At 36.1% G+C, this 21,081-nt stretch overlaps 1 protein-coding gene across 6 annotated transcripts in view; it reads right to left on the bottom strand.

Moving 5' to 3' along the window:
* PBX3 (PBX homeobox 3) overlaps positions 1-21,081 on the bottom strand; it is a 224,248-nt gene that overhangs the window by 47,348 nt on the left and 155,819 nt on the right. For 3 of the 6 annotated variants that reach the window (XM_057549013.1, XM_057549012.1, XM_057549015.1), the window contains exons 3-6: positions 20,046-20,216; positions 18,863-19,104; positions 6,863-7,053; positions 843-978 (exon numbers count right to left, since the gene is read on the bottom strand). In XM_057549013.1, the coding sequence (XP_057404996.1) occupies positions 843-978; positions 6,863-7,053; positions 18,863-19,104; positions 20,046-20,216 (740 nt within the window). The remainder of the gene's footprint in view (positions 1-842; positions 979-6,862; positions 7,054-18,862; positions 19,105-20,045; positions 20,217-21,081) is intronic. The other 3 variants (XM_057549014.1, XM_057549016.1, XM_007194671.2) reach the window with 1 other exon arrangement.

The raw sequence follows: 21,081 nt of genomic DNA, 5'->3' as shown, positions 1-21,081 counted from the left end.
GGGTCAGCTTTTCCTTAAGTGCCCCTCCAAGAACTGGTTGGTGATTACCACATTTGCATGCTATAAAGAAATGTTATTCAAATGACAATCTATAAACAACAATATGAGCATTAAATAAATTGTATTTTAGAGCTAATTCCAATAGGATATACTTATTTTTTAAGGAGGTACAGTTGCTTGTTTAATTATTTGTCTCCAACCCTCAATCTAAAATACAAGTCTATCTGCCTCAATCTAAGTGTATTTTTGTTAGAAGATGACAGCTAACTTCAGGGGCACAATTTATTACAGACATTTAAAACAACAAAAACAAAAAAAGCGGGGATAGGCATGAACTTAATTCTTCTATTTAATGGATAACAAGAAAGCAAAGAAATCGTTGACCCAAATATCATAGCATGGTTTTCAAGAAAGGACTTGGTGAATTCCTCAAAGCTTTCACCATAGAGCTATATTAAATTTCCTTTTGGCAACAAATAAATTGCTTTCTCACTGGTGGAAGCTTAGACCAGTCATCTAAATCAGGAAAGCAGAACTACATGCCGTACTGAAGAGTCACGTAAGTGTAAAACCACGTCTCTCCCCATGGCATGTTTATGTTTTTTCTATAGATTTCCACTAGGGCAGCGGGTGATTATCTTAATTCCTTGACATTTAGGATTAAAAGAACTTATCTAAGCTTTAAAAGCTTGCATAAAAATGTGGAAACATCTATATTTTCTTTATATCTTCTTTGATGATGAAACATTTGGATATGAAATTTGATAAGAATGCCCTGAAGAGGAAACAGGGTTCCTATAATCAACGGGGAAGCAAGACAGACCCATGGAGTCCTGTCGCACCTGTGACACTGTGATGCTGCATTTCTTGGCCAGCTCCTCTTTGGCTTCTTCACTGGGGTAGGGGTTGCTGAGGTGTGAGTAAAAGTATTCATTCAAGATTTCTGTGGCCTGTTTACTGAAGTTACGCCTTTTTCGTCTATGAAAGAACCAAAAAGAGAACTGTCGTTATAATCAACATTAACCAAAGAGGGATATATTACTTAGGATCGCACAAAGAAGTTAGCTTTCTGTTTTTAAACATTCTTAGGGTGTAATTTATCACCATGATATTGTAAATTATACTCTTGGCATCCTCCAAAGAACTATCCAACTCACGTGAAGACGTAGGATAACTAAGAAAAATACTAGAATGTGAAGCACAATTAACTTCATTCTTTAATTTATTCAACAAATACTTATTGAGGATCTAATGTGTTCTAGATACTCAGTGAGGATCCAGTTGGAACAAAACAGATAAGGTCTATTAGGGAGCTCACAGGGGATTAGAGGGTTAAGAGAGAGAGTAGAAAGTTACGGGAAAGAAAAACATTAGACAAGCAACACAGAAATAAATAATTACAAATTACGGTAACCATGTCAAGTATCATGAAGGAAAAGTATAAGGTATAATGAAACTGTCTAAGAAGGAAACCTAACACAGATTATGGAGTCAGGAAAGGTTTCCTTGGAAGAGTGACATTTAATCTGAGGCCTGGAGAATGTGTATAACTTAGTCAGACAAAGAGTAGAAGGAAGAGGAATGAGCGGAGGGAATGGTCTTCAAACAGGAAAAAAGCTTGGAAAGGTCAAAGGGCTAAAGGAGGCTGGAGCACAGTAAAAACAGGGAATATGTGAGATGAGTCTGGAAGGATGGACAAGGGCCAGATTACACAGGCTTAGTGGACCCCATATGGATTTCTGAATTTTATTTTAAGTGCAATCGGAAGTATTAAAGGTTTTAAGTTTTACATTTTAAAAAGATTATTCTGACTACTGAGAACAGCTGAAGGAGGGGATGAAAGGAAATGTAGAGATATTTAACGAGACAACTATAATGGTCAAATTGAGAGATGATGGTAACTTGGCATAGGGAGAGAATAATGGAAATAAAAAGATTCAAGGTCAATTTGAAAGATAAAAGCAATAGGACTTGATAATAAATTGGATGGGGGGCTGGGTGGGGAAGACAGAGAAGGAAGGTAAGGAAAAAAAAATACATCAAGGATTTCTGGATTTTTCTGCTTCAGCAACTGCCTGGACTGAGGTATGGTTTGCTCAACAGGGAAAGAGTAGGGGAGGACAAATTCTTTGTTTTTACTGGGAGGGGGTGGCAGAATGTCAGAAGATCAAGTATTTGTTGACAATTTATTTCAAATAGCAAAAATGTCATTTACATTTGGGTTTTATTTTGAAGATTTTAAAGAATTCCAGCCTGAAAATTAGCATTTGTCAGATTTCACTTTAAATTCTCCAGTAACTGGAAAACACTTTCCCCAAACAACTTTCTTAATATTGCCTTACAAATAATCTTAATGATCTTAATTGTGATATCCTATACTCAGGAAAGACAGCGTCAGTAGGCAGTTATAAATGTGTATACCCTATGAGATTCTTCTAGTTAAAATGATGTCACTAACGTGGCAGGTTAAGTATGTGATCTATGTTTCAACATTCAGGGAGAGTCAAGGGAGCAAGAAATCTCAATCTGATCAAAACATCTCAAGTTATGAGCCCTGAAACTTCTTAATTTCAATAATTTTTAGGAAGGTTAAACCATTGTTTCCTGAGGGATGAAGAATAGATTCAAGATCTATTTGGGAATTAAAATCAACAGGATTTGATGATGAATTGGATGGGGGAGGTGGTGAGGGAAGACAGATGAAAGAGAAGTACACCAAGAATAGCAATCAGCATTTTTGCAGGAGTCAGGCATTGCTTGACAAGAAAAACAAAGCCCTGACCTGGGGCACTTTGAAGAGGCACAGTCTGATGAGTGGGTAGCTGGGTGAGTAGGATGGAAAAGGTCTAGAATAGATACTGAAACTGTCAAACTTACAGATAATTACCTGGCCCACAGATAATGTTTGTTGAGACAACACAATAACGACCTGCTCATAAAAATCTAAGTTTCTGGCTTCTTATGAAAAATTGGAAGATCAGCCACACCAGGCCCACATCCTCAGAAGGCAACCACAGGCTAAAGCTAAGTGATGGCTGTCCCCTCAGATATGTACCCGTCTGCTCTAATCCTCACTGCCCCTCGTCCAGCCACTCCCCTCAATTCCATTATATGTAAGTATGTGAGCTTGTGACTCAGTCTAAAACATGAAATCCAGCAGCAAGACCGAGTACAGTGGAGCAGATCACACAAGGGCATTTCTTTGGAAAATGAGGACTTACGAAAGGGGTAATGAGCAGAAACATATTGGGAAAGCAGAAATAAGTTTGGCTCATTTATCGACTTTACCTAGGAGTGGTTTTAGAAAACATCAAAAAACCTCAGAGAACAAATTTATGGGCAGAACAGAATACCTCACCACAGACAATCTGGCTGCATCCAAACTATGGCACTTCTACTAGAAGAATAGAGGGACCTACACAAATTTATTCCTAACTGTTCTGCACCGGTACATACTTCGGCTTGTCCAATTACCAAGAAAATGTGAGTATGGCTTTACAAAAAGCCAGAGTGAGCAAGGGAATCATATATCTGAATGAGCATGTTTGCCTAGAGCAGAAAAACCTTGCCTTCTCAGTGCAGAGGGCTTGCTAAGAGGCACTACAAGAACAGACGGAAGCAAAGCTCAGTATCTGCATTCACTTGAAGGCGTAAGAGAGAACTCGGTCTTATACTTCATTTATTTTTTACAAAAACATTCTGTAGAAAATGCCCATTAAGCATTTCCCCTAAGTTTCATTCCCCCCAGGGTTCACCACACTCTAAATGGCTATGCCTCAGGCCAGTGTGCAGTGGTGCATCAGTCCCAGGGCTGTGTCCCATCAGCATCACAACATTACTGACGGCAATCTCTGTGGGAGAAGCGGCTCTGCTCCAAGCTCTGCCACCTTCTCACCCTGGCTCTGCTCACTCTGGCTTGTTAACTTACTTTCTCTTCTTGGAAGAAAAATAAATCATTTAGGTGTATACATTATGAATGCAGTCATTTTTTTTTTTTAAAAAAAAAGCATGCATGTTGATAAGAATGGGAAAGTATCTGCAGAAATAAGGATAGCAATTGTGTTAGAAAAGATTCCTTTCTGAAGAAAGTACTTTCAAATATCCTTGTTAAGTAATGCTTTTAATTAAAATGCTCAATGTTGACAATTTAAAAATGTTTTTTGTTTTCTGATGCTACTTCCTTAACTCTTTGAGCTATTATAAGTAGTAAGTGGAAATATTCATTCATCTGGTTAGTCAACAAATTATTTTTCTGCAGCCTATTATGTGTAAGACACTTGCTGGAATTGTGAGGAATCTAAACGTGTAAGACTTGGCCATTGCTTTCAACGACAATGTGACTTACTCGGGAAGAGAAGAAATGATCCTGAAAAACTGCAATAAAGGCAGTCTGAATGAAGTTCGGTCTGGAAAATTGTATAAACATAGTATCAGTGTTTAAGAGACGGCAACGACGAGTCCAGTGGAGTGCTTAAAGTAGGCTTCCTAAAAAGGGAGCATTTAGGCCAAGCCTGAAAGGCTGAGCAAGGTCTCACTAATGCAACAAACATGAGCACCAGCTCTGTTCCAGGCTCCATGCTACACATCCTCACAGATGACAATTCATTACTGGTGACCAAGTTGGGGAAATGGTTGGGAGAACAGGGTGTGCTGTGGAAGGCTGGAGGTGGAGGTGGAGGGGTGGTGGTGGAAGAGGTGGTTAGGCAGAGGAAAAGAATTCTCGTCAGAGGAAACAGATGAGACCAAGAGGTATCGCATTTTGGATTAAACACAGGAAAGAACAATTTAGTGATATATTAAGAGCACTAAAAATGTTCACATTTTGATCTAATAATACTATTTCTGAGAATTAATCCTTAGGAAATAATTCTAAAGATCAAAAAGGTTGAATGCATGAAGATTTTCACTGGAAGACTAATTCCAATAAAAATCTGTCTAAAATAGTACCTTCCCTCCATCATTTTCTCTCCCTTTACCTTGCTTTTATTTTTCCTCATAGCACTTACCATTCTATCACATTTCATTACATTATTGAACAGAATACTACAGCATATTTGTTTACTTGTTTATTGTCTGTTTCCCCAAGTAGAATGTAAACTCAATTGGGGTGAGTATGTTAACCTATCTTGTTTACCTTTATAGCCTCAGCACAAATAAACATTTGTAGAAGGAAAGAAGAAAGGAATTGGAAGGAAGGAAGAAGTTATCATGGAAATTAATAGGGACAACTAAATGCTCAAAAATGAAGAAATGGCTAAGTTAATTATTTATCATATATCCATCTGGTAGACTTCAACAATTAACATTTAAAATAGGAGTTTATACTATATGAAAAATGTTTACCTATTCATGGTAAATTTTTTAAAAAGCAAACCAAATTATGCATATTGTACCATCACAAAGAACATTAAAAAAAAAAAAAAAGTACCACAAACCAGAAAGAATCTAAAACGTTCACAGTGACTTTTTTTTCCATTGGGTGGTAAAAAAGTGATTGTCTTTTATCCCTCATCCTTCTATTCTATACATTTTACAACTTTTCCATAGTGACCTTGGTATTTTTTAAATAGGAAAAATATAAAATAAAACTTAAACCTTAACAACAACAAAAAAGTAATTTGGGCGGGGGCAGGTCACATAAGGCCTCAAATGCCAGGTTAAGTAGTGTGCATGTGAGTTACCCAGCATTGAAAAGCTGCTATGGTTTTTAAGTAAAGCAATTAGGGCATCGTAAGAGGGCCACGGAGGATGAGTGGGAGAAGAGTAAGACTGGAATCAGGGAGAATAGTGGGAAGTTACTGTGGTAGTCTAGGTACAAAAGGATGAACGTGAACTGAGCAGTGCAAGTATGGATGGAAAAAAAGAGCTAGAACGAGAAATGTTGAAAACAAAGCACTGGCGAGTTCTAATGACTAATTCAGTACGGAAGAAGAAGGAACCAAAGGCGATACAGGGCTTGGCTTAACCAGGAGAACGGGAGTATAATCAGGTGGCATATGTTTCCTTATTTGGTTCTAAGGAAGAGCTCTGGCATGAAGATTGTTCCTCACATCTTGTTTTCCAGTTGAGATGCTAACTTACTTTCTTTAATATTGTAAAATTTGGACGATAATCATCACCTCTGTGAGATTCCAAGGGAGAGAAAACAAAACAAAATAGAAACCCCTTTCCAACGCTGAAGACTGATTGCAAGCTTTAGCAATGCCCAAGAGGCATCCCTGAAGAGGCAGCATATAGTAGGAACTTGACAGTTCCTCTGTTATGTCACCTAGTAGGTCTAACACACCATATACAATTTATTACCTAATCCCTGGGAAACTTGGTGACAGCTTCAGATAAAAGGGAAATATGTATCCTTACAGGGGAAACTCACAGGCTTTCTTCTTGATTTGGAAAAACAGAGTTTGGGGTTTTGTGGTAACTATAATACCACTTCCTTCTTAGGAGTATCAGTATCTCCAAGTATTTTTTTTCTAATATGCACAAGCAACGTAACATCAGGAAATTCTTAGAAAGCAAACCTGCATTGAAACAAAGTTACATACTGAACATTATCCTTAAAAATACTTTTTAGCATCAGAATTGAAAGAAAGGCAATGTATTACTAAGTCATTAGTAGCGGCACTAATCCTATTTGTTTCCTGAGCCACCAAATTGGCAGCTAATAGCACTACCATCCCCAGACAAGAAGAGGCTTGACAGTGCAGGCACCAGGAGGTGAATTACCTGTCCAATGTAGAGAAGAGCTCTTATAGCCAAATTAAAGAAGAATCTAAGACCAATTGGCCAGGATTACAGAAAATAATACACAAAGAGTGAAAAGAAAAATAAAGCCATGCAATAGATTTGTGGCCTCACATACCTGGCATCAAGGAACCTTGATCTTAAAATCATAACTGCTTCACAAGTGCTTTGTTTGAGCTGCATCTGAATGGAACTAAATTTTCGATGGATGATGCCCACCATTCTTTCAATCTCTTTTGGGGAAATGGGACGTGTTCTACTCTGCTCTCGGAGAAGGTTCATCACGTGTGTAGTGAATTCATTACATGCCTGTAAGGGGAAAAAAATCACTCCTTAGGAATCTGGTATTTTATATTATCACACCCAGACATTAACTCATCTGAATTTCTACCTCATTTGCAGTTGCCAATGGCATTATGCAGTAGGTAGGGTAAAATGAAAACTAAGACACTTGTGAAATGGCAGTGATAGTTAGATGGGGCGCAAGAATTCTGAAACTATGAATGGCCAGGCATGCAAGGGAAGCACAGCACTCAACTGCCCTTCCCACCACCCTTGTCCCTGTTCCAAGATGAGGTTTTCCCACTGGAGGATGCTCTCTACCAACTCCTATATGTAAGTACAAATATATGTTAATTGTTAAAACTAAGCACCTCCTATTTTCTTTGGGGTTTTACATTTATTCAACAAATGTTTACTGAAGCACTATGAAGTTCAAACTCCTCCAAGAGTGATTAAGGACACATAAATGAGCAAGATGTGGACCTGACTTTCAGTGCAATAAAATATATAAAAAATGAATTCTTAAACAAGGCAGACCATGTAAAGTATCACAGGAAAATATGAATAAGTGCTTCCTAAGTTCCAAGGAGGAAGTATTCTCATCTGGAAGCAGAGATCACTTCATGGCACAAGGGACATTAGGGCTTTAAAGAATGGGTAAGATTTTTGAAAGGTGGAATAAAGGTGGAAATCAAGAGGAATTCCAGGCACAAGAAAAAATCCTGGAAATCATGGTATGTAGCAAGTCCAGAGGGACAGAGAGAATATGTAAAGGAGAAGAGGGAATTCAGATTTGCACTAGCATGTAAAGGGCCTCTGATACCATGCCAATGTCCTACTATAATTCAGCTGTGGTGTGGGCCTTATTTGTGGATATACGCCATTCCTAAAACATGGGTCAAGCAGCTCAGCTCCTCAGGGGAGGGGCAGCAGGAAAATAAGGATCAGATTTGGGTCTCAAACTTTTTAGTTAACAATCCTCAGTCCCTGTCTCTTTCAGCCCACCTATATTCTTTAGATCTATAAAACCACATAACTGGGCCTACACAGAAATCCAGTATTGCCTTGGTAAATAAAACATCTGTCTGTATCTCTGGATAAAAAGAACATCTTCTGGCATTTTTGTTTAAAATAAAGACAGGAGATTCTGCACCTTACTGCACAGATGCCCCTAGTAGGTTGAGCAGACAGAACAATCATTGATCATGGCAAGATGCATTTTGAAGATATAATAATGTCCACTTCCCTACAGATATCCTGAATGTATAGCAAATGATGGTTTTTCTAACTGCTCATTAGAGAACTAACCTTTTAAGTACACTGGGTGTTTCAGTTACTTTAAGCTTTTATGGAGCTTTTATATAAATATTTCTAAGGTGAGGTAAAATGAGTCTGGGGTACCAAAGTTTTTTTTAAATATGTTTAAGTCTTAAGAATTTTAAAGTTCCTTGTGAGTGGTGACTCTGGGATTCTTCAGAGTATAGATTTGTGCAACACACACAGTAGGCATCCAATAAACATCTATGGATTGATGGGGTTTTGTATTACAATTCAAGAGTAATATTGATTAATATCTGTAAATACATTATCCCTGAACCTTTGTAAGTGAAGGATTTTTAACCTGCAGTCCACGGATAGGTTTAGAATATCCATGACTCCCTGAAATCTTATTCAAGTTGTGCGCACAATTTGTCTTTCCCAAGGGGACAATCTGTGGGGTTTTTGTTTGTTTTCGTTTCAGATTCTCAGCCAGTCTATAACTTTAAAAGGCTAAGAATTACTGTCCTAGGTTATGGCACAGTAAAACATAAAGGAACTTTGCAGCTCTAAAACCGGAAGTTCTTTCCATCTTTAAGGAAACCATAATAAAGAAAAGTAAATTTAAGATTTTCCCCACTATACTGTCAACTTAAACTATTTTGTGCCAAGCTGAAAATAGATGGTCACCCTGTCAAGAAATGTATGTACAGATCTTTTTTTCTTGTACAATACTTTCCCTAAAGAGATGTTCGTATAATTTCAAATTACCTAATTTAATAAACACTAGCCCTCAGTTTTCTTATTAGTAAAATGAAGGAAAGTAAACTAGAACAGCAAACCGGAATCATCAAGCTCTGATATAGACTTCTATAGCTAGTTCCAAAAAATGTTAATACAGTATGTTTGGGAGATGTGGGGTTAACCAAAATTTTAAATGCTTTTTTTTTTTTGAGGGGGGGGGGGGTGGGGGCAGGATTCCTCAGTACTTCCAGTATGCCAATATGCATCATAAATCTTCAAAGGAGAATGGTATATCCAACTTTTCCCAAATAAATTTGGTCACAAAACCTCTTTTCTCTAGAGCAGTGCTGTCTAAAAGAAATACATTGTGAGCCACATATGAAAAAAAATATGGGGGGGGGGGGTCATTTAATGTTTTTTCTACTGCACTGATTACTTTCCAAATGTGTTTTATTTTTCTCATATGAAATGTAAAATTTTTCTAGTAGCCACATTAAAAAATAAGAATCAGGTGAAATTAATTTTAATAATATATTTTATTTAACCCAATATATGAAAAATATTAACATTTCAACACATAATCAAGATCTTTAGATAACTGTTAATGAGATATGTTACATTCTTTTTTTCATACACTTTGAAAACCAGTATATATTTTACATTTACAGCACATCTCAGTCCAGATTAGCTAGATTTCAAGGGCTCAATAGCTACATATGACTAGTGGCAACCGTATTGGACAGCACAGCTCTACAGCATCTTGTGGACCAATGCACTAAGTAAGAAAAACTCTTTGGGAAACAGTATACTTAGTAATCTTAGATGTTTCTTTTTTATTCTTCATCACCATGCATTCACACAAACCCACAAAAAAAAAAGGCAGTTTCACTTAGGAATGTCCTTGATGAAGCAAGAGAAATTATTCATTTTATTACATCTCAATCCTTGACTATGACTTTAATATTCTGTGTGATAAAACGGGAAACACACCAAAAGCACTTCAATTGCTTATCAAAGGATGGTTGTCTTGAGAAAAAACACTTGTGTGATAGTTTAAGTTGTGAGCCGATGCTGTCTTTTTCATGGAACACCATTTTTATTTGAAAGCAAAATCAAGAAATTATTATAATTATTCAGACTTGGGTATTTGGCAGATATTTTCTCAAAAATGAACCAATCAAGCCTGTCACATCAAGGAAAACAGCTGACAACAGTTGTGCCAATGATGAAATTTGACTTTTCAAGTGACAATTATAATTTTGGAAAACTTGCATCCACTACCTTGAGCTTGATAGTTTCCTAGCAGACTTTCTGATTAATTTGGTGTTGATATTAATAAATATGATATTTTGATATTATATAATGTAAAGTGTTAACATTAGAAGATGTACATAACTCAGTGAAACAATATTTTCCAAATGATCAAAGCATGATGTTACAAAATAATGCATAGGTAGAAGATCCATTCAAAGTGCACACTAGACCAATTTTAAAGGAATTTAAAGGATTTTTTTTTAAAGGAATCCCTTTAAAGGAATTTTAAAGGATTTTAAAGGAAGGGAGTACAAAAAGTTGATATGATTTCAGACTCATTATAACTAAACTTTAAGACAATACAACTTGTCAAGTTTTGGTATAATATCAGAGAAAAGTATCCATAATTATCAGAAAGGCTATTAATACACTCCTCCCTTTTCCAATGACATCTTTGTGTGAGGCCAGGTGTTCTTCATATACTTCAACCACATGACAGGAGTCTGATGGTAGAAGCACATATAACAATCCAGGTGACTTCTTTTAAGCCCAACATTAAAAAGTTTTGCAAAAATGTAAAAACAATGTCACTCTTCTCACTAAATATTGAGGGTTTTTTGTTTTTTTGCAAACACAGGCTTTTAAAAATATTATAGTGAATAGATAATAGTTTATTATTGTTTCTTAAATACATTTATTTTTTCACAGTTTTAACTTCTATTATAATAAATGTTGATAGATATAACCCACTGAACAAAAGCTCTTAGGGGGTCTCCAATAATTTTTAAGAATTCAAGTCCTGGGCTTCCCTGGTGGCACAGTGGTTAAGAATCCGCCTGCCAATGCAGGGGACATGGGTTCGAGCCCTGGTCCGGGAAGATCCCACATGCCGCGGAGCAACTAAGCCCATGAGCCACAACTACTGAGCCTGCGCTCTAGAGCCCGTGAGCCACAACTACTGAAGCCCGCGTGCCTGGAGTCCATGCTCTGCAACAAGAGAAGCCACCGCAGTGAGAAGCCCATGCACCACAGTGAAGAGTAGTCCCTGCTCTCCGCAACTAGAGAAAGCTCGCATGCAGCAACGAAGACCCAACGCAGCCAAAAATAAATAAATTAAATAAATAAATTTTTAAAAAAAATGAATTCAAGTCCTAAGACCAAAAGTTTGAGAACTAGCTGTACTGGAGTATTTCTAATTTGCACATGTAACAATGCTAATTCCTACAAACCTAGCTCACATATTATGGTAACATATATCTATGACAGAGTGAATGTCTTGATAAATAATTCAAGACTCCTGTGTGTGATACCTGAGGATTTTTGCTTTTTGTTTGTTTGTTTCAGTTTTCCTCTGGCTCTCAGTTTTTCTCCGGCTATATTTTAATCTCTTCAGAATGAATGTTTGCCTATCGTTTCTAAGAAGCAGCCACAGGCTTGTGTGAAAGACAAGTGTTAAAAGCAAAAAGTTTCTGCGTCTAAAAACTCATAATTTCCAAAAACATTTGCTGAATGTCTCACAACTTATTAAGTGAAGTCATCTATGAATGCAAATGCTGATTAGCAATTTGGCAATAGCCCAACATTCACAGAATTCACATAGCTTTTCTTTAAACCAGTAGTTCATACATGATTAATTAGAACATCTCATTTATGTAGTGTGCACTTTAGCTCATTACTCTAAGTAAAATTCGTTAAGTATTTACATTTAGATAATTAAAATCCGGGTACACCCTTAAGAAAGATGCATACACTTTAGGCAAAGTGATTTTTTTCCTTTATACCACTGAAAGTAAATTACAGCCTCATTTACAGCATCATGTGTACCAGTTTCAGAGCAGAGCACAGTACTGCCTCATCTCCGGATCCTTAAAAGATATACATTTTTTAAACATATAAGTGCAGTAAGAATGATCAAGTGATTGCAGAGTTGTTTTGAAGGGCCACCCAACCACACACTAGCATCGATGTTGTTTATAATGTAAGATGCTCACTTCATTTATCATATCCTCTGTCATACCTACAAGACTATATTATTAAAATAGACACTGGAAAAAATTTTCATTGCCTTATTATTTTTCCAAGTAAAATTGTCAGTTAAGAATTTTCTGGTCAATGTCCACAATACAAATGTAGAAACAGCTTGGTTATTTGGGAGATTTAGGAAAGAAGAGTTTTGATTCCTTGAATTTTCTGATTTACGAGTAACGGCAAAAACCCCTTTTTCTCTTAATCCAGCTGTTGAAAATTATCTAGGATGCATTGTTTTACATCCTAGATAATTTCTGTTTACAATGTAACAAAAATGTATGTTTTGTTTAAAACATACATTGTAATAACATAAAGTCAACAAAAAGTGTGGAATGCTTCATCTGATAAAAAACATTTTCAACCAATTCTTATTATGAGCCTTTCTCTCCTTGCCATTTGTTCCTTTCTCCTTAAAAATACAAACCAAGTAATATAGTGGAGGATTTGAAATATCTGGATTTTTTATAATGTTGTTAATGATATTTGTTAGCTAGTAAAACTATATCCTCGATATCTATATGTATTTGGATTTACACTCAAAATTAGTTTTCAGGGTTTTGTTTGTTTTGTGGTGATGCTTTTTTTGGTGGTGAATTCAAGATTCAACCCCTTTCTTGCCTGTAAGTTCACATCATTGAACATAAAAATGTAAAATCAGATGGTGGGCAAGCACTTATTTTTGAGTAAGTTTTAAAATGGTTCATGATCAAATCTAAAAACTGAACTGGCCTTTTGTAACCATCTAGAGAAGCTGATTGCAGACAACAGATCATAACACTCTCTATTCTAAAAATCCACTCTTCAAAGAAAGAATAAATCTCTATTTAAAAGCTGATGATTCTCAAATTTGCAAGCATCCGTTTTCTAGATGTCTTTATGACCTTGCAAGTAACTCTAGTCCAGTATTATAGATTTTGTATTTATGTAATGCTTATTAAATCAACAAATTATTCTTGTTTTAGGATAAGAGTCAACATTGAAAGATACTTTCTAAGCCAACTAGAATGAGACCAATATACCTAAGAAACAGCTGCAAAGATGAAATATCTATCTTTTTTTTAAATCGGAGTACAGATGGTTTACAATGTTGTGTTAGTTTCTGCTGTACAGTAAAGTGAATCAGTTATACATATACATATAACCACTCTTTTTTAGATTCTATCGTACCTCAACAAGTATCAGCGTAATCACATGGTTTATGGACCTATCTCATGAGGGTTTTGTAAGGATTATATTATATAATACATGTTAAGTTCTTTGAAGAGTCTGGAACACAATTAACACTTAATAAATGGCAGTTATTGTTGAAAATAGAAATGACAATTTTATGAAATTCATATTGTGTGTGTCATTCTGCAAGTAAGTCCCTACTCTGATTACCTAATACAGTTGTGTCTTCCCATTGCCAGAATAAATATAAACACTGCTTCCAAAGAAATTGAAAAAAAAAAAGAAAAGTATTCAAATATAAAACAATTCATTTCATTAATCAAGTTTGTGGTCAAAGATACATTTGGTACAAAGACCCAATAGACTAGAAACTTGGAGAAAAAAAGGGAGCACTCAAACACTCCTTCCAGCCAAGGAAAAGACGCAGCGTGAAAGCTGACAAGAAGTAAAACCCTTCTCTTGGAGCAATGAATGACAAAGTCTTGCTTGGGAAAATGAAATATAAAGTTTACATCAGGTAGTACCCTTTTACCTTTCCTGCTATTTTTTTTTTTTTTCTATTAAGAAAATAGCAAAATGGGATTAGGAGTTTGTGGGTTACACAATCTCTAATGTAATAACATCAGCATTTTAAAACCTGATTAAAAAAAAAATTCTTTACAAGCAAAGGAGATCTTACCAGCAAATATAAACACACAATGTTGAGAGCCTCAAAAAGCACAAGGCCATGCCTTTAAGTGGTTTAGGTTGCACACTCATTCTCCATTCCCCGTGCAATCCCCTGTAATCTGAAAGTCCTCTATTAGCTAAACAGTACCTAATTGGTCTTGAGCACATTGAGTGTACATGCGTGGCTCGAGTGCTTTACCTGATTTGAGGTGAATTCAAAAGACATCTGCGAACTCAGAAAGCAGGTTCCCAGATGTTTGGAGGAGGGTTGGGACCCTTACAACACTTTTGCCTTCAGCAAAAATGTATTTCAATATAATTATAGGAGATAGCTTTCAATATGTCATCTCTATTATAGCAGCTGTAAATTATGAAGTGAATTGCTTGTGTACAAGCACTTCTTCTGGTACAAGCAAAGTGGGAGAGCTGCATAAGGCATGATATATATCTTTTCTTTTTTAACTGAGAACAAATCTCTAAGTCAAATTTCATTTGCAAAAACCAATGTATCCATTTCCCTTTGGTAGAGAGGTAGAGGAAACAAGACCCTCAATTCCTTAAAACAGGCTTCCCAGCACCCTTGGCTCAAGTTCATTAGGAATTCACCTATTCTAATAGTCGGGCCTTTAATCATAAGAGCATATTTGAAAGATACAGTAAAAACATTTTTCAAAACTTGTAGCTAGTCCCATCCCATAGTTCAGGATGCCATATAAGCCTCCATTGCCTGGCTGCCTTTGGGTCTCATAATTATATGGGGATCCCGTGTGTACAAAATAAAAAATTTGTTTTCCTCCTTTTAAAACAAAAAACGTGTAGCTAATCAACAAGAAGACAAAGAAGCAACCAGGTTTTCCTCCCAGCTAAAGAGGAAGGCAGTGCAACCAAGACAAAAGCATTACAACACAGTTGCTGCAAGCTTTGAAAAATTATATTCCTCTTGGTTGTCAGGATCAGCAAAAGTAAAATAGTTTTGGTTTTCCTTTTAGGTGATAGTAATATTCAAGAATCTTACTTTAATGTATATTCTATGCCTAATATTTCAAAAGCATTTGTAAGTGAATCTAGATGGTTCTCATTAAGAAGCACTACATCTGAGCCTATGTAATGTAAACACATGATCAAAGGACATTTTCTGGAGAAAAAAAAAAGGACAGGATTTTAAAAAACAGTACCATTCCTAAAACATACACAGAAAGCTGAGCCTTGCAGCTTGGATTTAATTTTGCTCTAACTGTAGCTCTAGTCTGCTTAGCTTTGTAAATGTGGCTGCGTTTATAAGGTACTTTAATTTACTGCAGTGGTGGTGTTTGTTAATTTTATGGCAATCTAAATCTAAACAGGCTTCAGATACATTTTCATTACAGCTTCATTGCAAAACACAGTGGAGTGAACAGCTCTAAAATTCCAATGTAGTTTATTTCTTTTAGTAAAAGACTCAACACAATTTTCTGACAACGCCTCTGCCTTAACATATATATGTTCTTCCTATTTACTAATAAGCTTTCTGTCACTCAAAGTACCCATGTTCATGTACTTTTAGGAGGAAAAATATAATGTCTGTAAAGTGATTGAAATAGTTGTTTATTTTTCTATCTCTACTCTGATCCTATCCCAAATGCAATCCAACATGGGAAAATAAGAGAAAAATCAGAACGTATCTGAATTATTCACAAACTGTAATTGTTAAAAACAAGATAAGAGACCCAAAAGGGAGTCACTTTTGCTATGCCCCAAGTTCCAGCGTCTCCTAGGAATGTAATCTTAAACCAGTCAATCTGGAACTACTGGGCCAGCACCCGTGAGGTCATCTGCCTGACGGACCCTGCCAGGACCTAAGGGAAGGCGACCTTGCCACAACGGACCCTCTTTTTGCTAGTATCACTTCCTCGTCCCACTCTTGTCTGCCTGTAAGAGTCTTTCATTTCGTACAGCTCCTGGGAGCTCCTTTCTATGTGCTAGATGAGATGCTGTTCAATTCATGAATCGCTGAATGAAGCTAATAAGATCTTTAAAATTTACTCAGTTGTATTTTATTCTTTAACATACATAAGTAGCAGCATAATTCAATGGAAAAAGAAGGCATATTGTCAGAAACTGATTTCAAAACCTGATTCTGACACTAACTAGATGTGTGACACTGGACAAATTACTTCACCTAAGTCTCTTTTTCTCATCTGTAAAATGTAAATTATAATACCACCATCTAGTTTAGAAATGCCACCCCTTCATCTCACTTAGTTCTTCGTAGCCCTTATAGTAACTCCAAAGTATATCCCTGAAAGTTCTATCCCAGATAAAGCCCTGTATCCCAAAAATTTGAAAAGAAAAGACCATCTTATGTCAACTCACTGATCCGAACAAACTTAGGAACTACAGAGAGAAGAGCAATTAAAGCCAGCTTCAAAGACAGCTCAAGAGAACTAAATGCTGCTATGTTCTTTCTAAAACAATTCGGAAGCTACAGGAGAAAATTTGTAAACTAAATTTCTGTTGAATCAGCCAACTAGTCATCATACTCTATTTGTCCATAATACTGCATAGATTTCATATTAATATATCTATATTTTTCCTTCTGAAAGTGTTAAAAATGAGAAAGGAAATATACATTCAGTGGTTTTTTATTAGGCTACTGAACATATCTAGAAATAAGATTCATGATTACATTTTAAATGTTTGATATTTAAAACAAAAATACATACTGTAGATTAGTCTATGAAGAACTTGTGTGCACATGTGTATTTTTAAAGCAAACAAAACAAAACAAAAACCTTGGTGAAAATGACTGACACCAGCTTCACCCAACTTCCAACAGGGCTGAAGGGAGAAGATAAGGAGGCTGGTGTGAAGAAACATGGCAGAAGATAGTAAGTAATCACCTTAATTTCTCAGCTAAAAAGATGAGCCATTTGACCCCTAATACTATAGATCTTTCCACGCAAGGTGACTCATGGTATTTATTTAGTGAGTACGTACAGATGTATTTAACATAAAGTTATGCAATTAGGGTTATACTACAAATTAGAGTCGTTTTCTACTGTTTATGCTAAGGGCAACCTTTTCAACCATGACTTACTTTGTTTACTCTCAATTATTCATATGTCAAATCAGAAAGCTCAATTTTTTTCATATATATATACAAGACCACTTTTCCAAAATTCTTATTTGCGTATCTTCTACCAAAAATTATTCCTATGAATGAGACTAGAGATACAGTATGAGATCCCAGAAAGCCTACTCAGAAAAAAGATAACATCTTACAATATTAATTTATATTGTATTTTAACATAAAGCTACATAAATCCTTCTACCATTCCTCAAAACACACTCACCTCTGGGACAGAATCCAGCATTTTTTTAATAATACCATATCCAGAATATTAGAGAAGGCAATGAAAATAATAACATATACAACTGAAACTTTACAGGGAACTTAGAAGAAAAATCAATATTAAAACTGACCAGGGCATTACACTAAGGTGTTTGGACTTTAATAAATGCCTGACTACATAGTGAAGTATTTATGGGTGAAATGACATAATGCCTAGGACTTATTTTAAAATACTCTACCCAACCCCCCCAAAAAAAGAGTGGGGGCAAGGGAAGATAGACAAAATAAGATTGGCAAAATGCTGATAACTATTTACCTGGATGATGAGTATCTAGGCAGTTCCTTATTTTAGGTTGAACTCTATAAAACTGCCAATACACAACTGTTTATGACCTTAAAACTTGTTAATTTCATAACATTCAGCTTAATATTCTCTTTTATTTTGGGCACATTTAAACATTTCCATAATAATTTTTTTAATTACCTTTCAGTGAGAATTCCTCAAACTAAGCAGGTTTTTAGCCTTAAACGAACAACTAAAATATGTTTAAAATGAACCACCAACATTTTACCTTGTCTCACTGAATCTAAGACTTACTTATTTTCCCCCACATTTTAACATCTCTGACGTTTGGAAGCATTTTACTATCAATGGCATGTTATACTTCAATTGGGCAGTTAATTTTTTCTTGGTGGTGGTACATAACACCATGATATGGCTTAAAATCAAAGATATCTTAGATTCAAAGAAGTATAGTTAATATAATTGCTGAGAATAGCATTTTTAATCCATACTTTCTTTCTAATCAGGAATTTAGCACACAATGCCTAGTGTTCCCTGCCCCAGGAAACCTGTAATTATCTTGGGAGGTCTCCTCAGAGAGAAAGGCCAGAACCTGCTTACTTTGTGAAGTTAGCTCCCTCCCTTTAGCCTGGCATAATCCTGAAGAATTAATTCCTAGGAGGATTCTGTAGCTCACCGCATAGCAGGCAGAGCTCACTATGCAATGCTTCCCTTTACAAGTTGTTATAATAGCTATGAACGAGGCCAGTGCATAACTGTTAATGATATAGAGCTTTGACGAGCACCAAGCAGTGAGGTTAGAGGGGAAGGATGGCTGCAGGTGTGGTAGTAAGGGCATGTAAATGTGAGGAATGAGTAAAACAAGTCGATGGGATAAAATAGGTTTAGCTTCACCTCTAAAATTGCAAAGGGACTTCATTTCATGAATCCAACAATTCACTTGGATTTTTGCATTGACCTTATTTATTCTGCTCTTTCTGTTAACACCTACCCCTCACAGCCCTCAGAATTAGTTAGCGCAGTCTGTCAGAAGAGCAATAGAGGGTTTGTGTAGGACTATGAGAGTGGCGGCTGCTGACCTGTTCATATTTCTCCAGTTCTGTGTGATAGATTTGTCTGATCTGGGTCAATTTGGCTCTGTAATCTGAGTGTTCAATAGAGTTATCTGAAGAACCTCCAGAGGCTGCCGCGGCTGCAGCTGCTGCCGCCGATCCCCCACCTTTCTCAGGACCTGAAACCCCTTCTGCCAAAAGCATATTGTCCAGTCTCATTAGCTGGGGATCGGGAGGGTCCTCCTCCTGGGCTCCTCTGATGCTGAGACCTTCAAGGAAAGAGAGAGAGAGACAGAGAGAGAAGAAGCGAGAAACAGGACAAACAGTGTGAGTATTTTATTTATTTGAGTAAATGATCAAACAACATCAGTGCACTACAATTCATTCTGAGAATGTCATTGCTCACATTTTATCAATAAGCATAAGTAAGTATGAAAATTCTTACTTCTGTGAAATTTCTAGTATGACCCTCTCTCAATATATCCCATATTGGATCCTTGGAAAAAAGTAACCCTGGCTTCTCAGAATATTCTAACAGCCAATCTTCCTGGTTTCAGATGATTTAAGCAAAAATGGAAAGGGGTAAAAAATTCAAGATTTTGAGAAAGAAAAAAAATAATTCCAAGGATATAAAACAAACTCATCAAAAGGTAGTTATTTTGTTTCTCCATACAGTTGGAAAAACAGAATTTAAAATCCCATAATTAATTCACAAGCTATATCCAAAAATTAGAATATAAACAGGATTAGATGGGCTTTTCCATCATGTAATTTCAGGGAGAGAAGAGAAATACATACATTATAAGGGTAATTGGCTATGCTTTAAAAATATATATTATTAAATGAATTTGTTAAGCAACTGCCAGCAAACTGTAAAACCAGGACACTACATACAGTATTGAAAATATACCATCAACATGGCAATACAGTGCTGGCTGGACACAGCAGTCTCAATCTAATTTTGCTTTTAAATCAAGAACTTCCTAAGTGATGCCCAGTCAGCAACCTCATCTAAGTACTATAGATCCCAGCTGACAATTCATAGGTTTAATCAGGTCACATAGGCTTTCTGCCAAGATGTTTTCAACAACACAGAAGACAAAGTTTTAAAATAATTATCATGGTATAAAAAGCGGTGGAGTCATGACAGCTCAAAATCAGCATTTTCATTAATGTGTAACATAATCTAAAATATCCCAGCCCAACTAACCTCCGTAAATCTGTTTAAAAGTAGGTTCCCCATACGAGTTACAAGGCATCTTGGGGAAGGGGCGGTGGGGGAGGAAGTTGGCATCTTGCAGGTCTGCATTTGGTGTCTGCCTTTTGCGTCTGTGCCTGTTGTTGTTTATCCACAGTGGTGCACACTCTGCGTCTAGTGTAACTTAACATGACAGTAACATCTATAAGCTGCCAAGTACTCAACTGAGCACCAGCTCTGCGATTTTATATGCTAACCTAAAACAACCATCAATTCTTTTTAAGAACAGATTTCATTCCTAGACGCCCTGAATTATACCCACAGCATGACAGAGCTCTTGGTTGCCTTAACTCAAATGAACAACTTTAATATCCTCCCTCAAAACACTTTAAAGCTGTCACTTTCATTTAAAAATATACTTCAGAATAATTTCAACTGGGTAATAAAACTAACTCACAATAATTTAAAATTATATCTGTTGCCTGTTCAGAGGTAAATAAATAAAGTTTGAAAACCACAACATACTAAGACAATAAATTCATTTAGGGAACCAAAAAGTTAGATAACTCTCTTAAATAAGATAAAATTGGTATCAACACATTGCTGATAATTAAAGATAGAAAAACGTGTATTTGCTATTTCTTCTAGATCTAGAAGAAACTGCCAAATATTGGCTACATTAGTATTTTTAATTTAGCATCTTTGATTTTCTTCCCTTCACTTTGTTAGATGTTAAAATCTCATGGCCTAGAATGCTTGTAGTTCCACATACCAAGTTTTCTGTGCATTTGGCATGAAGTAATAAGGACTCACTGAGGAACATCTTATCTTGCACTTTGGACTCTGTTTCATTTTTATATTATTTGTTTGGGAGTTCCTTAAGTTTCTCCTTTTTAGACTAAATTTTTGCTCACATTTTCGTATTTGTTGTTTCTTTTTTGTATTTACAGATATTGATGTTTCTCCTGGAAATGTATTTTTTTAATCTACCTTCAAGGTTCTTCCGGGTTTCTAGTTTTCCCCTTGTACTTATACATATTGATCTTTT

Source organism: Balaenoptera acutorostrata, chromosome 6 (genome assembly GCF_949987535.1).
Source record: "Balaenoptera acutorostrata chromosome 6, mBalAcu1.1, whole genome shotgun sequence".
NCBI lineage: Eukaryota > Metazoa > Chordata > Mammalia > Artiodactyla > Balaenopteridae > Balaenoptera > Balaenoptera acutorostrata.
Note: the sequence above shows the minus strand (reverse complement) of the source record. Positions and strands in the feature narration are given on the sequence as shown.